This window comes from Acyrthosiphon pisum, mitochondrion, assembly GCF_005508785.2.
Source record: "Acyrthosiphon pisum mitochondrion, complete genome".
In the NCBI taxonomy this organism is placed as follows: Eukaryota; Metazoa; Arthropoda; class Insecta; order Hemiptera; family Aphididae; genus Acyrthosiphon; species Acyrthosiphon pisum.
The window spans coordinates 1-16971 of record NC_011594.1 but is presented as its reverse complement, the minus strand read 5'-3'; the positions used below and the strand labels follow the sequence as shown (position 1 = coordinate 16971).

The 16971-nt window shown below is 15.3% G+C and overlaps 13 protein-coding genes and 25 non-coding genes across 38 annotated transcripts, besides 2 other annotated features; 15 read left to right on the top strand and 23 right to left on the bottom strand. All coding sequences in view use genetic code 5, as the record gives it.

Annotated features, from left to right (window-relative positions):
- On the top strand, positions 1-66 carry KEG88_t23. Its single transcript has one exon. It is a non-coding gene; the product is annotated as a tRNA-Tyr (tRNA).
- A 3-nt stretch (positions 67-69) lies between these two features.
- On the top strand, positions 70-137 carry KEG88_t22. Its single transcript has one exon. It is a non-coding gene; the product is annotated as a tRNA-Cys (tRNA).
- Positions 130-193, bottom strand: KEG88_t21. Its single transcript has one exon. It is a non-coding gene; the product is annotated as a tRNA-Ser (tRNA).
- Positions 131-194, bottom strand: KEG88_t20. Its single transcript has one exon. It is a non-coding gene; the product is annotated as a tRNA-Trp (tRNA).
- On the bottom strand, positions 193-1170 carry ND2 (NADH dehydrogenase subunit 2). The gene has a single exon. The coding sequence runs from the start codon at positions 1168-1170 to the stop codon at positions 193-195; it is 978 nt and encodes a 325-aa protein (YP_002323943.1).
- Positions 1171-1235, bottom strand: KEG88_t19. The gene has a single exon. It is a non-coding gene; the product is annotated as a tRNA-Met (tRNA).
- Positions 1236-1243: 8 nt separating this feature from the next.
- KEG88_t18 lies at positions 1244-1309 on the top strand. Its single transcript has one exon. It is a non-coding gene; the product is annotated as a tRNA-Gln (tRNA).
- On the bottom strand, positions 1307-1370 carry KEG88_t17. The gene has a single exon. It is a non-coding gene; the product is annotated as a tRNA-Ile (tRNA).
- Positions 1371-1782: 412 nt separating this feature from the next.
- Positions 1783-2243: a tandem repeat.
- Positions 2196-2285, top strand: KEG88_t16. The gene has a single exon. It is a non-coding gene; the product is annotated as a tRNA-Met (tRNA).
- A 91-nt stretch (positions 2286-2376) lies between these two features.
- On the top strand, positions 2377-3143 carry KEG88_r01. The gene has a single exon. It is a non-coding gene; the product is annotated as a s-rRNA (ribosomal RNA).
- A 10-nt stretch (positions 3144-3153) lies between these two features.
- KEG88_t15 lies at positions 3154-3217 on the top strand. Its single transcript has one exon. It is a non-coding gene; the product is annotated as a tRNA-Val (tRNA).
- On the top strand, positions 3216-4474 carry KEG88_r02. Its single transcript has one exon. It is a non-coding gene; the product is annotated as a l-rRNA (ribosomal RNA).
- KEG88_t14 lies at positions 4475-4539 on the top strand. The gene has a single exon. It is a non-coding gene; the product is annotated as a tRNA-Leu (tRNA).
- Position 4540: 1 nt separating this feature from the next.
- Positions 4541-5476, top strand: ND1 (NADH dehydrogenase subunit 1). The gene has a single exon. The coding sequence runs from the start codon at positions 4541-4543 to the stop codon at positions 5474-5476; it is 936 nt and encodes a 311-aa protein (YP_002323942.1).
- A 10-nt stretch (positions 5477-5486) lies between these two features.
- On the bottom strand, positions 5487-5551 carry KEG88_t13. The gene has a single exon. It is a non-coding gene; the product is annotated as a tRNA-Ser (tRNA).
- An 8-nt stretch (positions 5552-5559) lies between these two features.
- CYTB (cytochrome b) lies at positions 5560-6675 on the bottom strand. The gene has a single exon. It carries the CDS (start codon positions 6673-6675, stop codon positions 5560-5562), a length of 1116 nt encoding a protein of 371 aa, YP_002323941.1.
- ND6 (NADH dehydrogenase subunit 6) lies at positions 6675-7169 on the bottom strand. The gene has a single exon. The coding sequence runs from the start codon at positions 7167-7169 to the stop codon at positions 6675-6677; it is 495 nt and encodes a 164-aa protein (YP_002323940.1).
- A 1-nt stretch (position 7170) lies between these two features.
- KEG88_t12 lies at positions 7171-7236 on the top strand. The gene has a single exon. It is a non-coding gene; the product is annotated as a tRNA-Pro (tRNA).
- Positions 7237-7238: 2 nt separating this feature from the next.
- On the bottom strand, positions 7239-7300 carry KEG88_t11. Its single transcript has one exon. It is a non-coding gene; the product is annotated as a tRNA-Thr (tRNA).
- A 1-nt stretch (position 7301) lies between these two features.
- On the top strand, positions 7302-7592 carry ND4L (NADH dehydrogenase subunit 4L). The gene has a single exon. The coding sequence runs from the start codon at positions 7302-7304 to the stop codon at positions 7590-7592; it is 291 nt and encodes a 96-aa protein (YP_002323939.1).
- An 8-nt stretch (positions 7593-7600) lies between these two features.
- ND4 (NADH dehydrogenase subunit 4) lies at positions 7601-8909 on the top strand. Its single transcript has one exon. A coding segment is annotated over exon 1 (1309 nt).
- On the top strand, positions 8910-8972 carry KEG88_t10. The gene has a single exon. It is a non-coding gene; the product is annotated as a tRNA-His (tRNA).
- A 51-nt stretch (positions 8973-9023) lies between these two features.
- ND5 (NADH dehydrogenase subunit 5) lies at positions 9024-10694 on the top strand. The gene has a single exon. It carries the CDS (start codon positions 9024-9026, stop codon positions 10692-10694), a length of 1671 nt encoding a protein of 556 aa, YP_002323937.1.
- On the top strand, positions 10695-10759 carry KEG88_t09. Its single transcript has one exon. It is a non-coding gene; the product is annotated as a tRNA-Phe (tRNA).
- Positions 10760-12272: a tandem repeat.
- Positions 12248-12311, bottom strand: KEG88_t08. Its single transcript has one exon. It is a non-coding gene; the product is annotated as a tRNA-Glu (tRNA).
- Positions 12312-12372: 61 nt separating this feature from the next.
- KEG88_t07 lies at positions 12373-12437 on the bottom strand. Its single transcript has one exon. It is a non-coding gene; the product is annotated as a tRNA-Asn (tRNA).
- Positions 12438-12504, bottom strand: KEG88_t06. Its single transcript has one exon. It is a non-coding gene; the product is annotated as a tRNA-Arg (tRNA).
- KEG88_t05 lies at positions 12503-12566 on the bottom strand. Its single transcript has one exon. It is a non-coding gene; the product is annotated as a tRNA-Ala (tRNA).
- On the bottom strand, positions 12566-12922 carry ND3 (NADH dehydrogenase subunit 3). The gene has a single exon. The coding sequence runs from the start codon at positions 12920-12922 to the stop codon at positions 12566-12568; it is 357 nt and encodes a 118-aa protein (YP_002323936.1).
- Positions 12920-12982, bottom strand: KEG88_t04. Its single transcript has one exon. It is a non-coding gene; the product is annotated as a tRNA-Gly (tRNA).
- On the bottom strand, positions 12982-13767 carry COX3 (cytochrome c oxidase subunit III). The gene has a single exon. The coding sequence runs from the start codon at positions 13765-13767 to the stop codon at positions 12982-12984; it is 786 nt and encodes a 261-aa protein (YP_002323935.1).
- On the bottom strand, positions 13767-14414 carry ATP6 (ATP synthase F0 subunit 6). Its single transcript has one exon. The coding sequence runs from the start codon at positions 14412-14414 to the stop codon at positions 13767-13769; it is 648 nt and encodes a 215-aa protein (YP_002323934.1).
- On the bottom strand, positions 14401-14550 carry ATP8 (ATP synthase F0 subunit 8). Its single transcript has one exon. It carries the CDS (start codon positions 14548-14550, stop codon positions 14401-14403), a length of 150 nt encoding a protein of 49 aa, YP_002323933.1.
- Positions 14551-14559: 9 nt separating this feature from the next.
- Positions 14560-14622, bottom strand: KEG88_t03. The gene has a single exon. It is a non-coding gene; the product is annotated as a tRNA-Asp (tRNA).
- On the bottom strand, positions 14623-14695 carry KEG88_t02. The gene has a single exon. It is a non-coding gene; the product is annotated as a tRNA-Lys (tRNA).
- A 2-nt stretch (positions 14696-14697) lies between these two features.
- Positions 14698-15369, bottom strand: COX2 (cytochrome c oxidase subunit II). The gene has a single exon. It carries the CDS (start codon positions 15367-15369, stop codon positions 14698-14700), a length of 672 nt encoding a protein of 223 aa, YP_002323932.1.
- Positions 15370-15372: 3 nt separating this feature from the next.
- Positions 15373-15440, bottom strand: KEG88_t01. The gene has a single exon. It is a non-coding gene; the product is annotated as a tRNA-Leu (tRNA).
- Positions 15441-16971, bottom strand: COX1 (cytochrome c oxidase subunit I). The gene has a single exon. A coding segment is annotated over exon 1 (1531 nt).

The window sequence follows — 16971 nt, the reverse complement described above, 5'->3', positions numbered from 1 at the left end:
AGATAAAATGGCTGATAATAGGTTGTAAATTGTAAATTTATATATAGATTAAATAATCTTTTTATCAATAAATCTTATATTCAAATTATATGATATTAAATTGCAAATTTAAAGGTATTAATTATTTAATTAAGGTTTATAAAATAATATTTTTAATTTTGAAGATTAATAGTTTTGATTTAACTTAAAACCTTAATAAATAAATAAGTATCTAAAAAATAATCTAAAAAAATTTATTATTATAATGAAATTATAGTTATTTTTTTTAATATGTAAATATCATTTATTAAATAAATTAAAATTGAATAATATAAAGTAAGTTATTTTAATATAAAAAAGTAAATTTAAGATTGTTAATATAATTAATATTATTATAATAATATATATATTATTATATATTAAATTTTTAATAAGTATTCATTTTATTAAAAATCCTAATATAGGAGGTAAACCTATAATTGAAAAAATTAATATTAATAAATTTAATTTAAAATAAAAATTTAGATTAAAAAGTTTTATTTGATTAATATAATTAATATTATAATTATTAAGTATTTTAATAATTAAAAAATTTAATATTGAATAAATTAAAAAGTAGTTGATTCATAAATTTTCATTTATTAAAATTGCAAATAATATTCATGTTGTGTTATTGATTGAAGATATAGCTAAAATTTTACGTATTGAATTTTGATTTAAACCAAAAATTGAATTTATTGAGATTAATACAATTAAAAATATTATATTTTTATTAACATTTAAATAAGAAATTATAATTAAAGGTGTAATTTTTTGTCAAGTTATTATTAATAAACATGATATTCAATTTAATCCTTCTATTATAGAAGGTAATCATAAATGAAATGGTATTAATCTTAATTTTATTAATAGTGATATTATAATTAATATATTATCATTGTTAATAAACAATAAGTTTTTATTAATTAAAAAAATTAATAATAAAATTGAAGCAAAAGCTTGAATAAGAAAATATTTTATTGTGGCTTCAATTGAATAAATTGATGATTTAAAATTTAAAATTGGAATAATTGAAAATAAATTTAATTCTAATCCTATTCATATTGATAATCAATTTGATGCTGAAATTGATATTAAAGTTCTAAATATTAGTAAAGTAAAAAATATAATTTTTGTTAAATTTAAATTTATCAGAAAAAAGAATTTTATTCTATATTTGAAGTATGAATCCAAAAGCTTTTTTAGCTTATTTTTCTATATAATATATACTTAAGTGTTTGTGCATATAAATTTTTGAAATTTATGGATTAGATAGTTTCTTAAAGTATAATAAAAGTATATATAATACATGATTTACTCTATCAAAGTAACCCTTTTTCAGGCATTTTATTTTTAAAAATATTGTTTAATAAAAAAATGTTTACTGGTTTAGATGTAGATTGGAAAAAATATCAGTAAATTTTTAAAAAAAATATGTTTTAGTGAGGCATGACGTTTGTAGTTGTCTAAAAAGGGGGGCGTAGCCCTCCTTTAAAAAAAAAAGAAAGAAGAAAGAGTATATAGAGGATTTATTAATATATATAGTAGTATACATATATAGACTTCATATATATATAGTATATATATATAATATATATATACATCTATATAGCTTATATATTGTATATATATATATATATATATATAAATCCTTATATAGTAATATTATCTATACATTTATTATATATATATATATATATGTATATAAATCCTTATATGAATATATACATATATAAATTGTATATATATATATAAGGTTTAGAAAGAAAAGTTGAATTTTAATTAATTTATATATAAATATCTATATTAAATTATTTAAATAAGTATAAATTTTATTTTATAAATTTTAATTTATTTTGTTAGAAATGCTTATTATTAAAAATTATTAAAAAAGTTGAATTTTTAATTAATTTATATATAAATATCTATATTAAATTATTTAAATAAGTATAAATTTTATTTTATAAATTTTAATTTATTTTGTTAGAAATGCTTATTATTAAAAATTATTAGAAAAGTTGAATTTTTAATTAATTTATATATAAATATCTATATTAAATTATTTAAATAAGTATAAATTTTATTTTATAAATTTTAATTTATTTTGTTAGAAATGCTTATTATTAAAAATTATTAGAAAAGTTGAATTTTTAATTAATTTATATATAAATATCTATATTAAATTATTTAAATAAGTATAAATTTTATTTTATAAATTTTAATTTTTTATTATTAATGTTTATTAATTTAATTTTTATTATTTAATTTAAAGTTTATATTACTAATTTTATTATTATATTAATTATTTAATTAATTAAAATTATATATTTTAATTATATTAAACCATATTATTATTATTTTATATATAAATATAATTTATTTTATTATAAAATTTTATTTAATTAAGAAAATACATGAAATTTTTTGATTGTTAATTAATTCTTAAAGGGTTTTAATAATTCTCAGTATTAAATATTAAATATTAAAGAGATTTAGATTTAATTATTAATTTAAGTATAAACTAAATATGTGCCAGCAGTTGCGGTTAAACATAATATACAAATAAAATTGTTTGGTTATTAGTATTAAGTATAATTTATAATTTAATTTTTTTTAATAAAGTAAAATTTAATTAAGAATTATTATTATAATTATTTTATTCTATTAAATTTTATTTAAAACTAGGATTAGATACCCTATTATAAAAATTTAAATTAATTTACTAAAAAATTAATAGTTATGTTCTTTAAATTTAAAAAATTTGGCGGTATTTTAGTCTTATTAGAGGAACCTGTTTTTTAATTGATAATCCACGATTAATTTTACTTATTTTAAATAATTCATATATCGCTGTCATGAATATATTTAAAAATTTATTTTCTTTATTTATTATTATAATTTATGTTAAGTCAAGATGTGGTTAATAAATAAGTATATAATGGGTTACATTAAATTTTATTTTTGGATTTTAAATGAAAATTAAAATGAAATTGGATTTAATAGTAAATTTATTTATTTAATTAATATGAAAAAAGATCTAAAATATGTACATATTGCCCGTCATTCTTATTAAAAATAAGACAAGTCGTAACAAAGTAAGTGTACTGGAAAGTGTATTTAGAAAGATATTTAATATAAATAAATATCTAAATTTAAGTATGTCATTTACAATGATAAGATGTTGTTAAACTTTATTTAAATTAAATTTATTAATATATTTATTTTTTATTGATTTTTTATAAAAGTAATTTATTTATTTTAAGTTTTAGTATTTAGTAAAAATTAATTTTTAGATTTATAGTTTAATAGTATTGTAAAAGAATTATTTAAATTTGAAAAAGAATATTTTTAGTACCTTTTGTATCAGGGTTAATTAAAATTTTTAATTTTTTTTTAAATTCTCAAAATTTATAGAGTTAATTTTATTATTAATTTATTGTGTTATAAATATTTATAAAATAATATTGGTTTTGAAATTTAATTCGTTATATTATATTTAGTTATTTAAGATTTAAATTTAATTTAAAATTTTAAAAGTTATTTTGATTTTATATATTAATATTTTAAATTTAAATTATTTTAGGGATAAGCTTGAAATTTTTATATAATAATTTATTTATTTTAATAATTTATAGGAATAGAAATTTTTATTTTAAGTTTGTAAAAATTTATTATTTGTTTAGTTTTAATTTATTATAATTTTATTTATTTTTTTATTAAATTTTATTAATTAATATTTAATTTTTAGTAATAATGATTAAATTAGTATAATGTATATTTATAAATTATGAATTCGGCAAAAATTATTTTCATCTGTTTAACAAAAACATTGTATTAAGTTTAATTTAATATAGGATCTGCTCAATGATTTATTAAATAGCTGCAGTATTTTGACTGTGCAAAGGTAGCATAATAATTAGTCTTTTAATTGAGGACTTGTATGAAAGATTTGATGAGAAATAAACTTTATTATTTATATAATTAAAATTTTATTTTTAAGTAAAAAAGCTTAAATTATTTAAAGGGACGATAAGACCCTATAAAACTTTATAAATAGTAATTTTAATTTTTTTGGATTAATAAATATTTTAATTTTATTATTTATTTTATTGGGGTGATAAAAAAATTATTAAACTTTTTTTAAAATTTTACATTATTTAGTGAATAGTTGAATTAAAATTTTTAATTAAAGGAAAAAGTTACTTTAGGGATAACAGCGTAATTAATTTTTTAAGTTCAAATTTAAAAATTAGTTTGCGACCTCGATGTTGAATTAAGATTAATCTTAGGTGCAAAATTTTAAGTATTAGGTCTGTTCGACCTTTAAATTCTTACATGATTTGAGTTCAAACCGGTGTAAGCCAGGTTGGTTTCTATCTTTTAAAAAATAATTTATTTTAGTACGAAAGGATTAAATAATTAAATTAAATTTTTATTAAATGAATTATATTAATTTAACTATTTTGGCAGATAATTGTGTTAAATTTAGAATTTAATTATATAATTTATATTATAGATAGTAATTTTTATATTTATTATAATTATTAATTTTTTAATTTTATTCTTAATAGTTTTTATGAGAGTAGCTTTTTTTACTTTATTAGAACGTAAAGTTTTAGGTTATATTCAATTACGTAAAGGTCCTAATAAATTTTTATTAAGAGGTATTTTTCAACCTATAGGTGATGGTTTAAAATTATTTTTTAAAGAAGTTAATTATCCTAGAAATATAAATTTTTTTATTTTTATATTTTCACCTATATTAGGTTTATTAATTTCTGTTGTTTTTTGATTTATTTATCCTTATATTGGTATAAATTATATTATAGGTTTTGGTTTAATTTATATATTTTGTTGTTCAAGTTTAATAGTTTATATTTTTTTAATAATTAGATGATCATCTAATTCTAATTATTCAGTTTTAGGTATAATTCGTTTTATTTCTCAGATAATTTCTTATGAAGTTAGAATAATAATTATTATTATAAATTTAATATTTTTAATTAATAGATTTAATTTGAATGATTTTTATATTTATCAAATAAATTCTAAATTTTTTTTTTTTCTTTTTTTAATATTTATTTTATTATTAATTAGATTTTTAGCAGAAATAAATCGTTCTCCTTTTGATTTTTCTGAAGGTGAATCAGAATTAGTTTCTGGGTTTAATATTGAATTTAGAAGTTTATCTTTTATTTTTATTTTTATATCTGAATATATAAGAATTATATTTATAGGAATATTATTATGTGAAATATTTTTTGGTTTATTAATGAATAAATTTTATTTAAATATTTTTATTTTAATGTTTATATTTTTAGTTATTTGATTACGTGGATTTTTACCACGTTTTCGTTATGATAAATTAATATATTTAATTTGAAAATTAATTTTACCTTTATCTTTATTTTTATTTGTATTTAATTTTTCTATTAAATTATTTAATTTATATCATTAATTTTAGTATTAAGTTAATAGAACTTAATTCTATTTTTTATTTTCAAAATAAATATTTTAAATAAATTAATTAACTAATTTTTGTTAAATTATTAATTTATCTCATATTTTTATAATATAAAAATTAATAAAAAAATATGAAAAGTAAATTGTTGTAAAAATTTGGCTTGTAAAAATAAAAGGATATTCAACTGGTTGTATTCCAATTCAAGTTAATATTATAAATGTTATAATAAAAATTCAAAATAAAATTTTATTTATTGGATAAAATTTGTTTCTTAGGAAGTTTTTATTATTTAATATAGGTAAAATTAATAAAATTAAAATTGAAAGTATTAAGGCAATTACTCCTCCTAATTTGTTAGGAATTGCTCGTAGAATTGAATATGAGAATAAAAAATATCATTCTGGTTGAATATGATTAGGTGTAATTATTGAGTTTGCTATAATAAAATTATTATGATCATTTAATAAATAAGGAAAAATTAAAGTTAAAATAAAAAATATTCATATAAATATAATTAATCCAATTAAATCTTTAATTAAAAAATAAGGTGAAAATGTAATTTTATCAAAGTTTCTATTAATACCTAATGGGTTATTAGAACCTGTTAAATGTAAAAAAAAAAGATGAATAAAAGTAAATAAGATAATAATAAAAGGTAAAATAAAATGAATTGAGAAAAATCGTGTTAATGTAGCATTATTAATTGAAAATCCTCCTCAAATTCAAATAACAATTGAATTTCCTAGATATGGAATTGCTGAAAGAAGATTTGTAATAACTGTAGCACCTCAAAATGATATTTGTCCTCAAGGTAGTACATATCCTACAAAAGCTGTTATTATTGTTAATAATAATAATAATACTCCAATAATTCATGTTATTTTAAAATTAAATGAATTTATATAAATTCCTCGTCTAATATGAATATAAATTATAATAAAAAATATTGATGCTCCATTAGCATGGAATGATCGAATTAGTCATCCAAAATTGATATTTCGATTTATATTAATAATACTTTGAAAAGCTAAGTTAATATCTGTTTTATAGTGAAAAGCTAAAAATAATCCTGTTAAAATTTGATTAATTAAACAAATTATTAATAAAGACCCAAAATTTCATATAAAACTAATACTAGCAGGTGTTGGTAAATTTAATATTGGTGATAATATTTTTATTATATTTTTTTTCATTAATTATTTTTTTGTCGAATTGGTCCTTTATTAATTTTTAATATTCAAATAATTAAAATTAATATAAAAAAAAGAATAAATATAATTATATAAATTAGAATATTATTAGGTATTATAAATATATTTAATAAATAAAAATTATCTTCAAATAAAAATTTATTTTCATAATTTATATTTTCTATATTAAAATATATTTTAAAATAATATAATATTAAAGATATAAAAATAATTTTATAAATTATGTTTTTGTAATTTTTATTAATATTTAGTTCATTAAAAGCAATTCTTGAAATATATAAGAAAATAATTATTAATCCTCCAATATATAGAATAAAAATTATAAATGAAATTCATGCTGTTTTATTAATTAAATTAATTATTATAGTTAATGTTATTGTTTGAATTAAAATAATTAAATTTGATCTAATAGGTGATTTTATTATTGTTAAAATAATTGCTATAATTAAATTAGTTAATATAATAATTTTTAAAATTCAGTATATATTTTAATTAAAATATTAATTTTGGAGATTAATGATAATATGTTTATATTTATACTGATTTATTTTAAATAATTTTATAATTTTGATTTACAATATCAATGTTTTTTTTAAACTATTAAAATGATAAATTTATTTATTTTAGTTGTAATATTTATGTTATTTTCTGGAGTTTTATTTTATATTTTTAATTTTAATCATTTATTAATAATACTTTTGGGATTAGAATATTTATTATTAATTTTATCTTTATTATTTTTAATAAATTTAATAATATTTATTAAGCAATATATTTTATTATTAGTTTTTTTTATTTTTTGTATTAGTGAAAGAGTATTAGGTTTAACAATTTTGATTTTAATAGTTCGTATATATGGAAATGATTATATAAAATCATTAATAGTTTTACAATGTTAATAATTTTAATATTAATTATTTTTAGTATGATTTTTTTTAGCTTGAAGATTAAAAGATGATGATTAGCCCAGAATTTTTTTTTTTTTTTTTTTTTTTTTATATATTTTAAGATTCCAATATTCAATTATTTTTTAAATATTAGATATTTATTTGGTATAGATATATTTTCTTATTTAATATTTATATTAGGTATTTGAATTATTAGATTAGTATATATTTCTAGACTTAATTTTAAAAATAATTATTTAAATTATTTTAATTTGTTGATATTTATTTTTATTATTATTTTTTATTTTTGCTTTTTTAGAAATAATTTTCTTTTATTTTATATTTTTTATGAAATTAATTTAATTCCTGTAATTATTTTAATTTATGGATGAGGTTATCAATATGAACGTTTTAAAGCTGGATTTTATTTATTTGTTTATATGATTTTTTTTTCTTTACCTTTTTTTTTTTGTTTATTAAGTTTAAATAATTTTAAATTTATATTTATATATTATTTTGATTATTTAAATAATTTAAATTTTTATTTTTATTTATTTTTAATAATAATTTTTTTAGTTAAAATACCTTTGTTTATGTTTCATATTTGATTACCTAAAGCTCATGTTGAAGCTCCTATTTGTGGTTCAATAATTTTGGCTGGTATTATATTAAAATTAGGTGGTTTTGGTATTTATCATATTTTGATATTAGTTTTTAAGGTTAATATTATATTTAATTATTTATTAATTTCATTATGTTTATTAGGTATATTTATTTTAAGATTAGTTTGTTTTTTTCAAAGAGATTTAAAAATTTTAATTGCTTATTCTTCTGTTGTTCATATAGGTTTAGTTATTATTGGATTTTTAACTTTAAATAATTGAGGTTATTTTGGTTCTTTAATTTTAATATTTGGTCATGGTTTATGTTCTTCTGGATTATTTTGTTTGAGAAATATTTGTTATTTACGTTTTAAAAGTCGTAGAATGTTTTTAAATAAAGGTTTAATTAATATTTATCCTTTTTTGTCATTTTGATGATTTTTATTATGTTCTTCTAATATATCTTTTCCTCCTTCTTTGAATTTATTTGGTGAATTATTTTTATTAATTAGTTTAATAATTTGATTAGATTATTTTTATATTTTTTATTTATTAATTATGATTTTAATATTTTTATATAGTCTTTATTTATATTTATATACTCAATATGGTAAATTATTTTTTAATATGAATTATTTAGTTTATATTAATTTGACAGAATATTTATTATTATTTATACATTGATTGCCTTTAAATTTAATTTTTTTAATTATAGAATTATTTTGTTATTTAAATAGTTTAATTAAAATATTAATTTGTGGAATTAAAGATTATATATTATATTTAAATAATTAAATTTAATTTTTTTTTTTTTTTTTTTTTTTTTTTTTTTATATCCTTTATTATTTTTTTTATTTTAGGATTATTGTTAATTTATTTTGATAAATTTTATTTTATTGAATATATATTTTTTTTTTTTAATTCTTGTATAGTTTTATATGTTATTTTATTAGATTGAATATCTTTAATATTTATTTCTTTTGTTTTTTTAATTTCTTCAATAATTTTATTATATAGAATAGAATATATAAATTATGATTATAATAAGAGTCGATTTTTATTATTAATAAATTTTTTTATTATATTTATGGTTTTTTTAATTATTAGTCCTAATTTAATTAGAATTTTATTAGGTTGAGATGGTTTAGGAATAGTTTCTTTTTGTTTAGTTATTTTTTATCAAAATAAAAAATCTTATAGTTCAGGATTGGTTACTGTTATTTTAAATCGTTTAGGTGATTTATTTATTATTATATCAATAATTTGAATATTAAATTTTGGTTCTTGAAATTTTATTTTAATTAATTATTATATAAATTTAAATTATTTATTTTTTATTAGTTTAATAATTATAATTGCTTCTTTAACTAAAAGAGCTCAAATTCCTTTTTCTTCTTGATTACCTTTAGCTATAGCAGCTCCTACTCCTGTTTCTTCTTTAGTTCATTCTTCTACTTTGGTAACTGCTGGTATTTATCTAATAATTCGTTTTAATGAAATTTTTTTAACTTTTTCTTTTTTAAATTATTTAATAGTTATTTCTTGTTTAACTATATTAATATCTGGTTTAAATGCAATTTTTGAATTTGATTTAAAAAAAATTATTGCTTTTTCTACTTTAAGTCAGATAAGATTTATATTTATAATTTTATGTTTAGGTAAAATTGATATATGTTTTTTTTATTTATTAATACATGCTTTATTTAAATCTATAATATTTTTAAGATCTGGAATTTTAATTCTTAATATAAATAATAATCAAGATATTCGTAAAATAGGGGGATTAATTGATTATTTACCTTTTTGTGGTTTAATTTTCATATTTACTTTAATATCATTATGTGGTTTTCCTTTTTTTTGTAGTTTTTATTCTAAGGATTTAATTTTTGAATATTTTTTAATAATAAATTTAAATTTTTTTTTTTTTTTTTTTTTTTTATTTTCTTTTTTATTAACTTTTTTTTATTCAATTCGTGTAATTTATTATTTATTAATAATAAATTTTTCTATATTTAATTATTTAATAATTATTAAATTTGAAAGAAAAATCTTAATTATTAGTATAATATTTATTAGTTTTATTATATTGTTTTTTGGTTCTTTTTTTATATGATTAATATTTTATAAATTTGATTTGATTTTATTAGAATTTAAATTTAAAATTTTAAGAGTATTAATTTTATTTTTTAGAATTTGATTTTTTTTTGAGCTTAATAATTTTTTGTTTTCTATAAGTTATATAATTTCTTTATTTAATATTTTTTTTTTTGGATTAATATGAAATTTATTGTTTTTTAAGGTAAATTTTTTTTTAAATAATTTTCTTTCTTTTGGATTTTTTACTTTAAAGGTTTTTGAAATTGGTTGAATTGAATATAATTTTAATAGAGGTTTAATTTTTTTTTTAAAAAAAATAATTGGGTTTAGACAGAATATTTTTTTAAATAGTTATAAAGTTTATATTTTATTATTTTTTTTATGATTTTTAATTATTTTATTATTTAATTATTAAATTTAAATAGCTTAATAAAGAGCATTATATTGAAGATATAAAGGTAAAATTATTTTTTTTAAATATTTTTTAAAATTTTTGTTTGTTTTTTTAGTTAATTAAAATATTTTTTTTAAAAAAATTATTTATAAAAAATTTTTATTTTTGGTATTAATTTTTTAATAAAGTTAAAATTCTAAATATGATAATTTTTGTTATTTTTAATAAAGGTTAATTTTTGATTTATTTTTTTTTAAAATTTTGTGTAAGGTAGCTACCTTTGCATATTTTTTTTTTAAAATTTTTGTTTGTTTTTTTAGTTAATTAAAATATTTTTTTTAAAAAAATTATTTATAAAAAATTTTTATTTTTGGTGTTAATTTTTTAATAAAGTTAAAATTCTAAATATGATAATTTTTGTTATTTTTAATAAAGGTTAATTTTTGATTTATTTTTTTTTAAAATTTTGTGTAAGGTAGCTACCTTTGCATATTTTTTTTTTTAAAATTTTTGTTTGTTTTTTTAGTTAATTAAAATATTTTTTTTAAAAAAATTATTTATAAAAAATTTTTATTTTTGGTGTTAATTTTTAATAAAGTTAAAATTCTAAATATGATAATTTTTGTTATTTTTAATAAAGGTTAATTTTTGATTTATTTTTTTTTAAAATTTTGTGTAAGGTAGCTACCTTTGCATATTTTTTTTTTAAAATTTTGTTTGTTTTTTTAGTTAATTAAAATATTTTTTTTAAARAAATTATTTATAAAAAATTTTTATTTTTGGTGTTAATTTTTAATAAAGTTAAAATTCTAAATATGATAATTTTTGTTATTTTTAATAAAGGTTAATTTTTGATTTATTTTTTTTTAAAATTTTGTGTAAGGTAGCTACCTTTGCATATTTTTTTTTTAAAATTTTGTTTGTTTTTTTAGTTAATTAAAATATTTTTTTTAAARAAATTATTTATAAAAAATTTTTATTTTTGGTGTTAATTTTTTAATAAAGTTAAAATTCTAAATATGATAATTTTTGTTATTTTTAATAAAGGTTAATTTTTGATTTATTTTTTTTTAAAATTTTGTGTAAGGTAGCTACCTTTGCATATTTTTTTTTTAAAATTTTTGTTTGTTTTTTTAGTTAATTAAAATATTTTTTTTAAAAAAATTATTTATAAAAAATTTTTATTTTTGGTGTTAATTTTTTAATAAAGTTAAAATTCTAAATATGATAATTTTTGTTATTTTTAATAAAGGTTAATTTTTGATTTATTTTTTTTTAAAATTTTGTGTAAGGTAGCTACCTTTGCATATTTTTTTTTTAAAATTTTTGTTTGTTTTTTTAGTTAATTAAAATATTTTTTTTAAAAAAATTATTTATAAAAAATTTTTATTTTTGGTGTTAATTTTTTAATAAAGTTAAAATTCTAAATATGATAATTTTTGTTATTTTTAATAAAGGTTAATTTTTGATTTATTTTTTTTTAAAATTTTGTGTAAGGTAGCTACCTTTGCATATTTTTTTTTTAAAATTTTTGTTTGTTTTTTTAGTTAATTAAAATATTTTTTTTAAAAAAATTATTTATAAAAAATTTTTATTTTTATATTGAAAATATAATGTTTTAAATTAAACTAATAAATAAAAGATTAAACATTTAAAATGCTTTAAAAGATAGTTAGCAGCTTCTTTTTTTTAAAATCTTTTTAATTGGAATTTAATTTCAATATTATTATTAACAGTAATAAACCTCTTTTTGGTTTCAATTAATTAAATAAGGATTTTAATGATCTATTATTAAGTCGAAATTAATATGTAAAATTTTACTTCTTATTTAAGATAAATTATTTAATAATTTTTAAAAGCAAATTAAATGTTATATATTTTAACTATTATCCTTAGATTTTTCAATTTAGTGATCCAAATTTTCATTCATAAAAAATAGTAGTAATTATAAAAATAAAAAAAATTATGAATATAATATTGAAATAAAATATATTGGAAATTTTAAAATTTATAATTATTGGTAAAATAATTGAAATTTCAATATCAAAAATTAAAAAAATAATTGCAATTAAATAAAAATTTAAAGAGAAAGGAATTCGTGATTTATTAAATGGATCAAATCCACATTCAAATGGTGCTGATTTATTATAATTAAATTTTATTTTTATATTAATTAAGATTATAATTAAGAATAAAATTATTAAAATAATAATTATTATTAATATTGAAATTAAATTTAATATCATTATTTTATTTAAAATTTAAACTTTTTGATTGGAAATCAAATATACTATTTATATTAATAAAATTAATTATTTCATCAATAAAAAGTTATATATAAAAATAATCAAATAATATCAATGAAATGTCAATATCATGCAGCTAATTCAAATCTAATATGATGAATAAATGAAAAGTGTAGTTTTATTATTCGTAATAAGTTGATTATTAGGAAGATTGTTCCAATGATTACGTGTAATCCATGAAATCCTGTTGCTATATAAAATGATGATCCAAAAATTGAATCTGAGAATGTAAATGTTGCTTGATTATATTCTAATATTTGAAGTATTAAAAAGTAGATACTTAAAATAATTGTTAAATTTATAAAAATAATTGTTTTTTTTTTTGAATTATTTAATAAATAAAGATGAGTTAATGTTACAGTGAATCTTGATGTTAATAAAATAATAGTATTTAATAAAGGAATTAATAATGGATTAAAAAAATTAATATTTTTTGGAGGTCAATTTAATCCTAATTCAATTGATGGTGCTAATGAATTATGTAGAAAATTTCAGAAAAATGAAATAAATAGAAATATTTCAGAGATAATAAATAAAATTATTCTGAATTTAATTAAGTTTATAATATAAAAATTATGGTTACCTTGAAATGTTCTTTCACGAATAACATCTCGTCATCATAAAATTGAAATACTAATAATTATAAATATATTTATTAATGATATTATATTAAATTTAAAGTTTATAATTATAATATTTGAAATTATTAAATTAAAAGTATTTAAAGCTATTAAAATAGGTCATGGACTTAAATTTAAAATAAAATAAGGTTGATTAATTTTTATCATTATTCTCTAGAGTATAAAGATGAAAGAATTGAGAATACATAACTTTGAATTAATGCTACACATAATTCAAAAGTTATTATGAATATTTGAATAATTATAATAATAATTATTAATGAATTAAAATTTAATAGTGTTATAAGTAAATGACCTGCAATAAGATTTGCAGTTAGTCGAATTGATAATGATAAAGGTCGGATAATAATTCTTATTGTTTCAATAATTGTTATTAATGGAGCTAAATAAATTGGTGTATTAAGTGGAATTAAATGTGCAATTATATTTTTTGTATTTTTACATGTTGAATAAATGATATAAAATAATCAAAATGGTAAAGCTAGAGTAGTAGAAAAAATTATATGTCTTGATGATGAAAAAATATAAGGAAATAATCTGAAAAAGTTATTAAGTAAAATAAATATAAAAAGTGCAATAAATAAAAATGCAGGAGATTTAGTTTTTTTTATTTTATATAATATTAATATTTCATTATTTAATATATTAAATATTTTAAATAAAATTCAGTTTAATCGGTTTGGTATAATTCATAAAAAATTTGGTATTATTAAAATAATTAATAGAGTTCTAATTCAATTTAGTTCTAAATTAAAAATTGTTGTTGAAGGATCAAAAATATTAAATAAATTTATTATAATTTTTTGTATTGTTTATTTTTATGATTTTTATTTTGATATTTTTAATAAAATTAAAATATAATAAATTTATAATTAGATAAAATATTGAGAAAAAAAATATAAATAAAATTAATCAATTAATTGGTGCTATTTGAGGAATTAAGCGATATAAATAAATAATTTTAATTTGACAAATTAATGTTATAATTTTAACTAATCTCTTTCATTAGAAGTAATTGCTAATTTACTATATTTTGATTTAAGAGATCATTACTTTGCTTTTCAGTCATCTAATGAGTTAAAAATTTTTAATTCAATAAATAAATTTATTTAAATTAATTGATTCAATTTGAATTGGTATAAATCTGTGATTAATTCCACAAATTTCTGAGCATTGACCAAAGTATATTCCAGGACGGTTTATAAAAAGATTAATTTGATTTATACGTCCTGGAATAGCATCAATTTTAATTGCTAATCTTGGAATAGTTCAAGAATGAATAACATCATCTGATGAAATTAATAATCGAATATTAAATTTAAATGGAATAATAGTTTTGTTATCTACTTCAATTAAACGAAAATTTTCTTTATTTAGATCATTTATTATGTAAGATTCAAATTCAATATTTGAAAAGTCTGAATATTCATAAGATCAAAATCATTGATGACCAAAAATTTTAATTGTTAAAATAGGGCATTTAATTTCATCTATTAAATATAGTAAATGTAATGAAGGTATAGCAATAAAAATTAAAATAATTGGAGGAGTTGTTGTTCAAATAAATTCAATTATTTGATTTTCTGAAATTTTAATATTAATAAATTTATTATTTATAATAAATAATATTATATATGTAATTGTTGATATAATTATAATAATAATAAAGATTGTATGATCATGAAAGAAAATTAATTGTTCTATTAATGGTGAATTTCTATTTTGAAATCTTAGTTTTAATCAAGTTATGATTTCTAAAAAAAGATTATTCTTTATAAATGAATTTTAAGTTCATTGCATATAATTTCTGCCATATTAGAAATTAATAATTAAAGGTAATTCTGAATATGAATGTTCTAAAGGAGGTAAATTGTGAATTCATTCAATAGAGTTTCTTAAATTTAATTTAAAAATTGTTGTTTTTTTTAAAAAAATTCTATTTCAGATAGAATAAATTAAAATAATGATTCTGAATGTTGAGATTATTGATCCAATTGATGAAATTATATTTCATAATAAAAAATTATTTGGATAATCTGTATATCGTCGAGGTATACCGTTTAAACCTAAAAAGTGTTGGGGAAAGAAAGTTAAATTTACTCCAATAAATATTAAAATAAATTGAATTTTTAAAATAAAGTTATTTATTGAAAATCCTGTAAAGATAGGGAATCAATGAATTAATCTAGCAATAATTGCAAATACAATTCCTATTGATAGAACATAGTGAAAATGAGCTACTACATAATAAGTATCATGAAGAATAATATCAATAGATGAATTTGCAAGAATTACACCTGTTAACCCACCGATTGTAAATAAGAAAATAAAACCTAAAGATCAAATTGTTGAAGGTGAAAAATTAATTTTAGATCCATAAATAGTAGCTAATCATCTAAAAATTTTAATTCCTGTAGGAATAGCAATAATTATAGTTGCTGATGTGAAATATGCTCGTGTATCAACATCTATTCCAATTGTAAATATATGATGTGCTCAAACAATAAATCCTAATAATCCAATAGTTAATATAGCGTAAATTATTCTAATATTTCCGAATGTTTCATTTTTATTTCTTTCTTGACTAATAATATGTGAGATTAGTCCAAATCCAGGTAAAATTAAAATATAAACTTCAGGATGTCCAAAGAATCAAAATAAATGTTGGTATAAAATAGGATCTCCTCCTCCTGCTGGATCAAAAAATGATGTATTTAAGTTTCGATCAGTTAATAATATTGTAATAGCACCAGCTAAAACTGGTAAAGATAAAATTAATAAGATAGCTGTAATTAAAATTGATCAAGGGAAAAGTGGAATTTGATTTAATTTTATGTTATTAGGTATTATATTAAGAATTGTACAAATAAAATTAATTGCTCCTAAAATTGATGAAATTCCTGCTAGGTGTAAAGAAAAAATAGTTAAATCAACTGAAATGTTATTATGTGCAATATTATTTGATAAAGGTGGATAAATAGTTCATCCTGTTCCTGTTCCATTATTAATTAAGAAACTGCAAATTATTATTATTAATGAAGGAGGTAATAATCAAAATCTAATATTATTTAAGCGAGGAAATGATATATCAGGACATCCTATTATTATAGGAATTAATCAATTTCCAAATCCACCAATTACAATTGGTATAGTTATAAAAAAAATTATAATAAAAGCATGAATTGTAACAATTACATTATATAATTGATTATTGTTAATAATAGAATTAATTTGACTTAATTCTAAACGAATTAGAATTCTAAGTGAAGATCCAATTATACCTGATCAAATACCAAATAAAAAGTATAAAGTTCCAATATCTTTATGATTAGTTGAAAAAATTCATTTTAT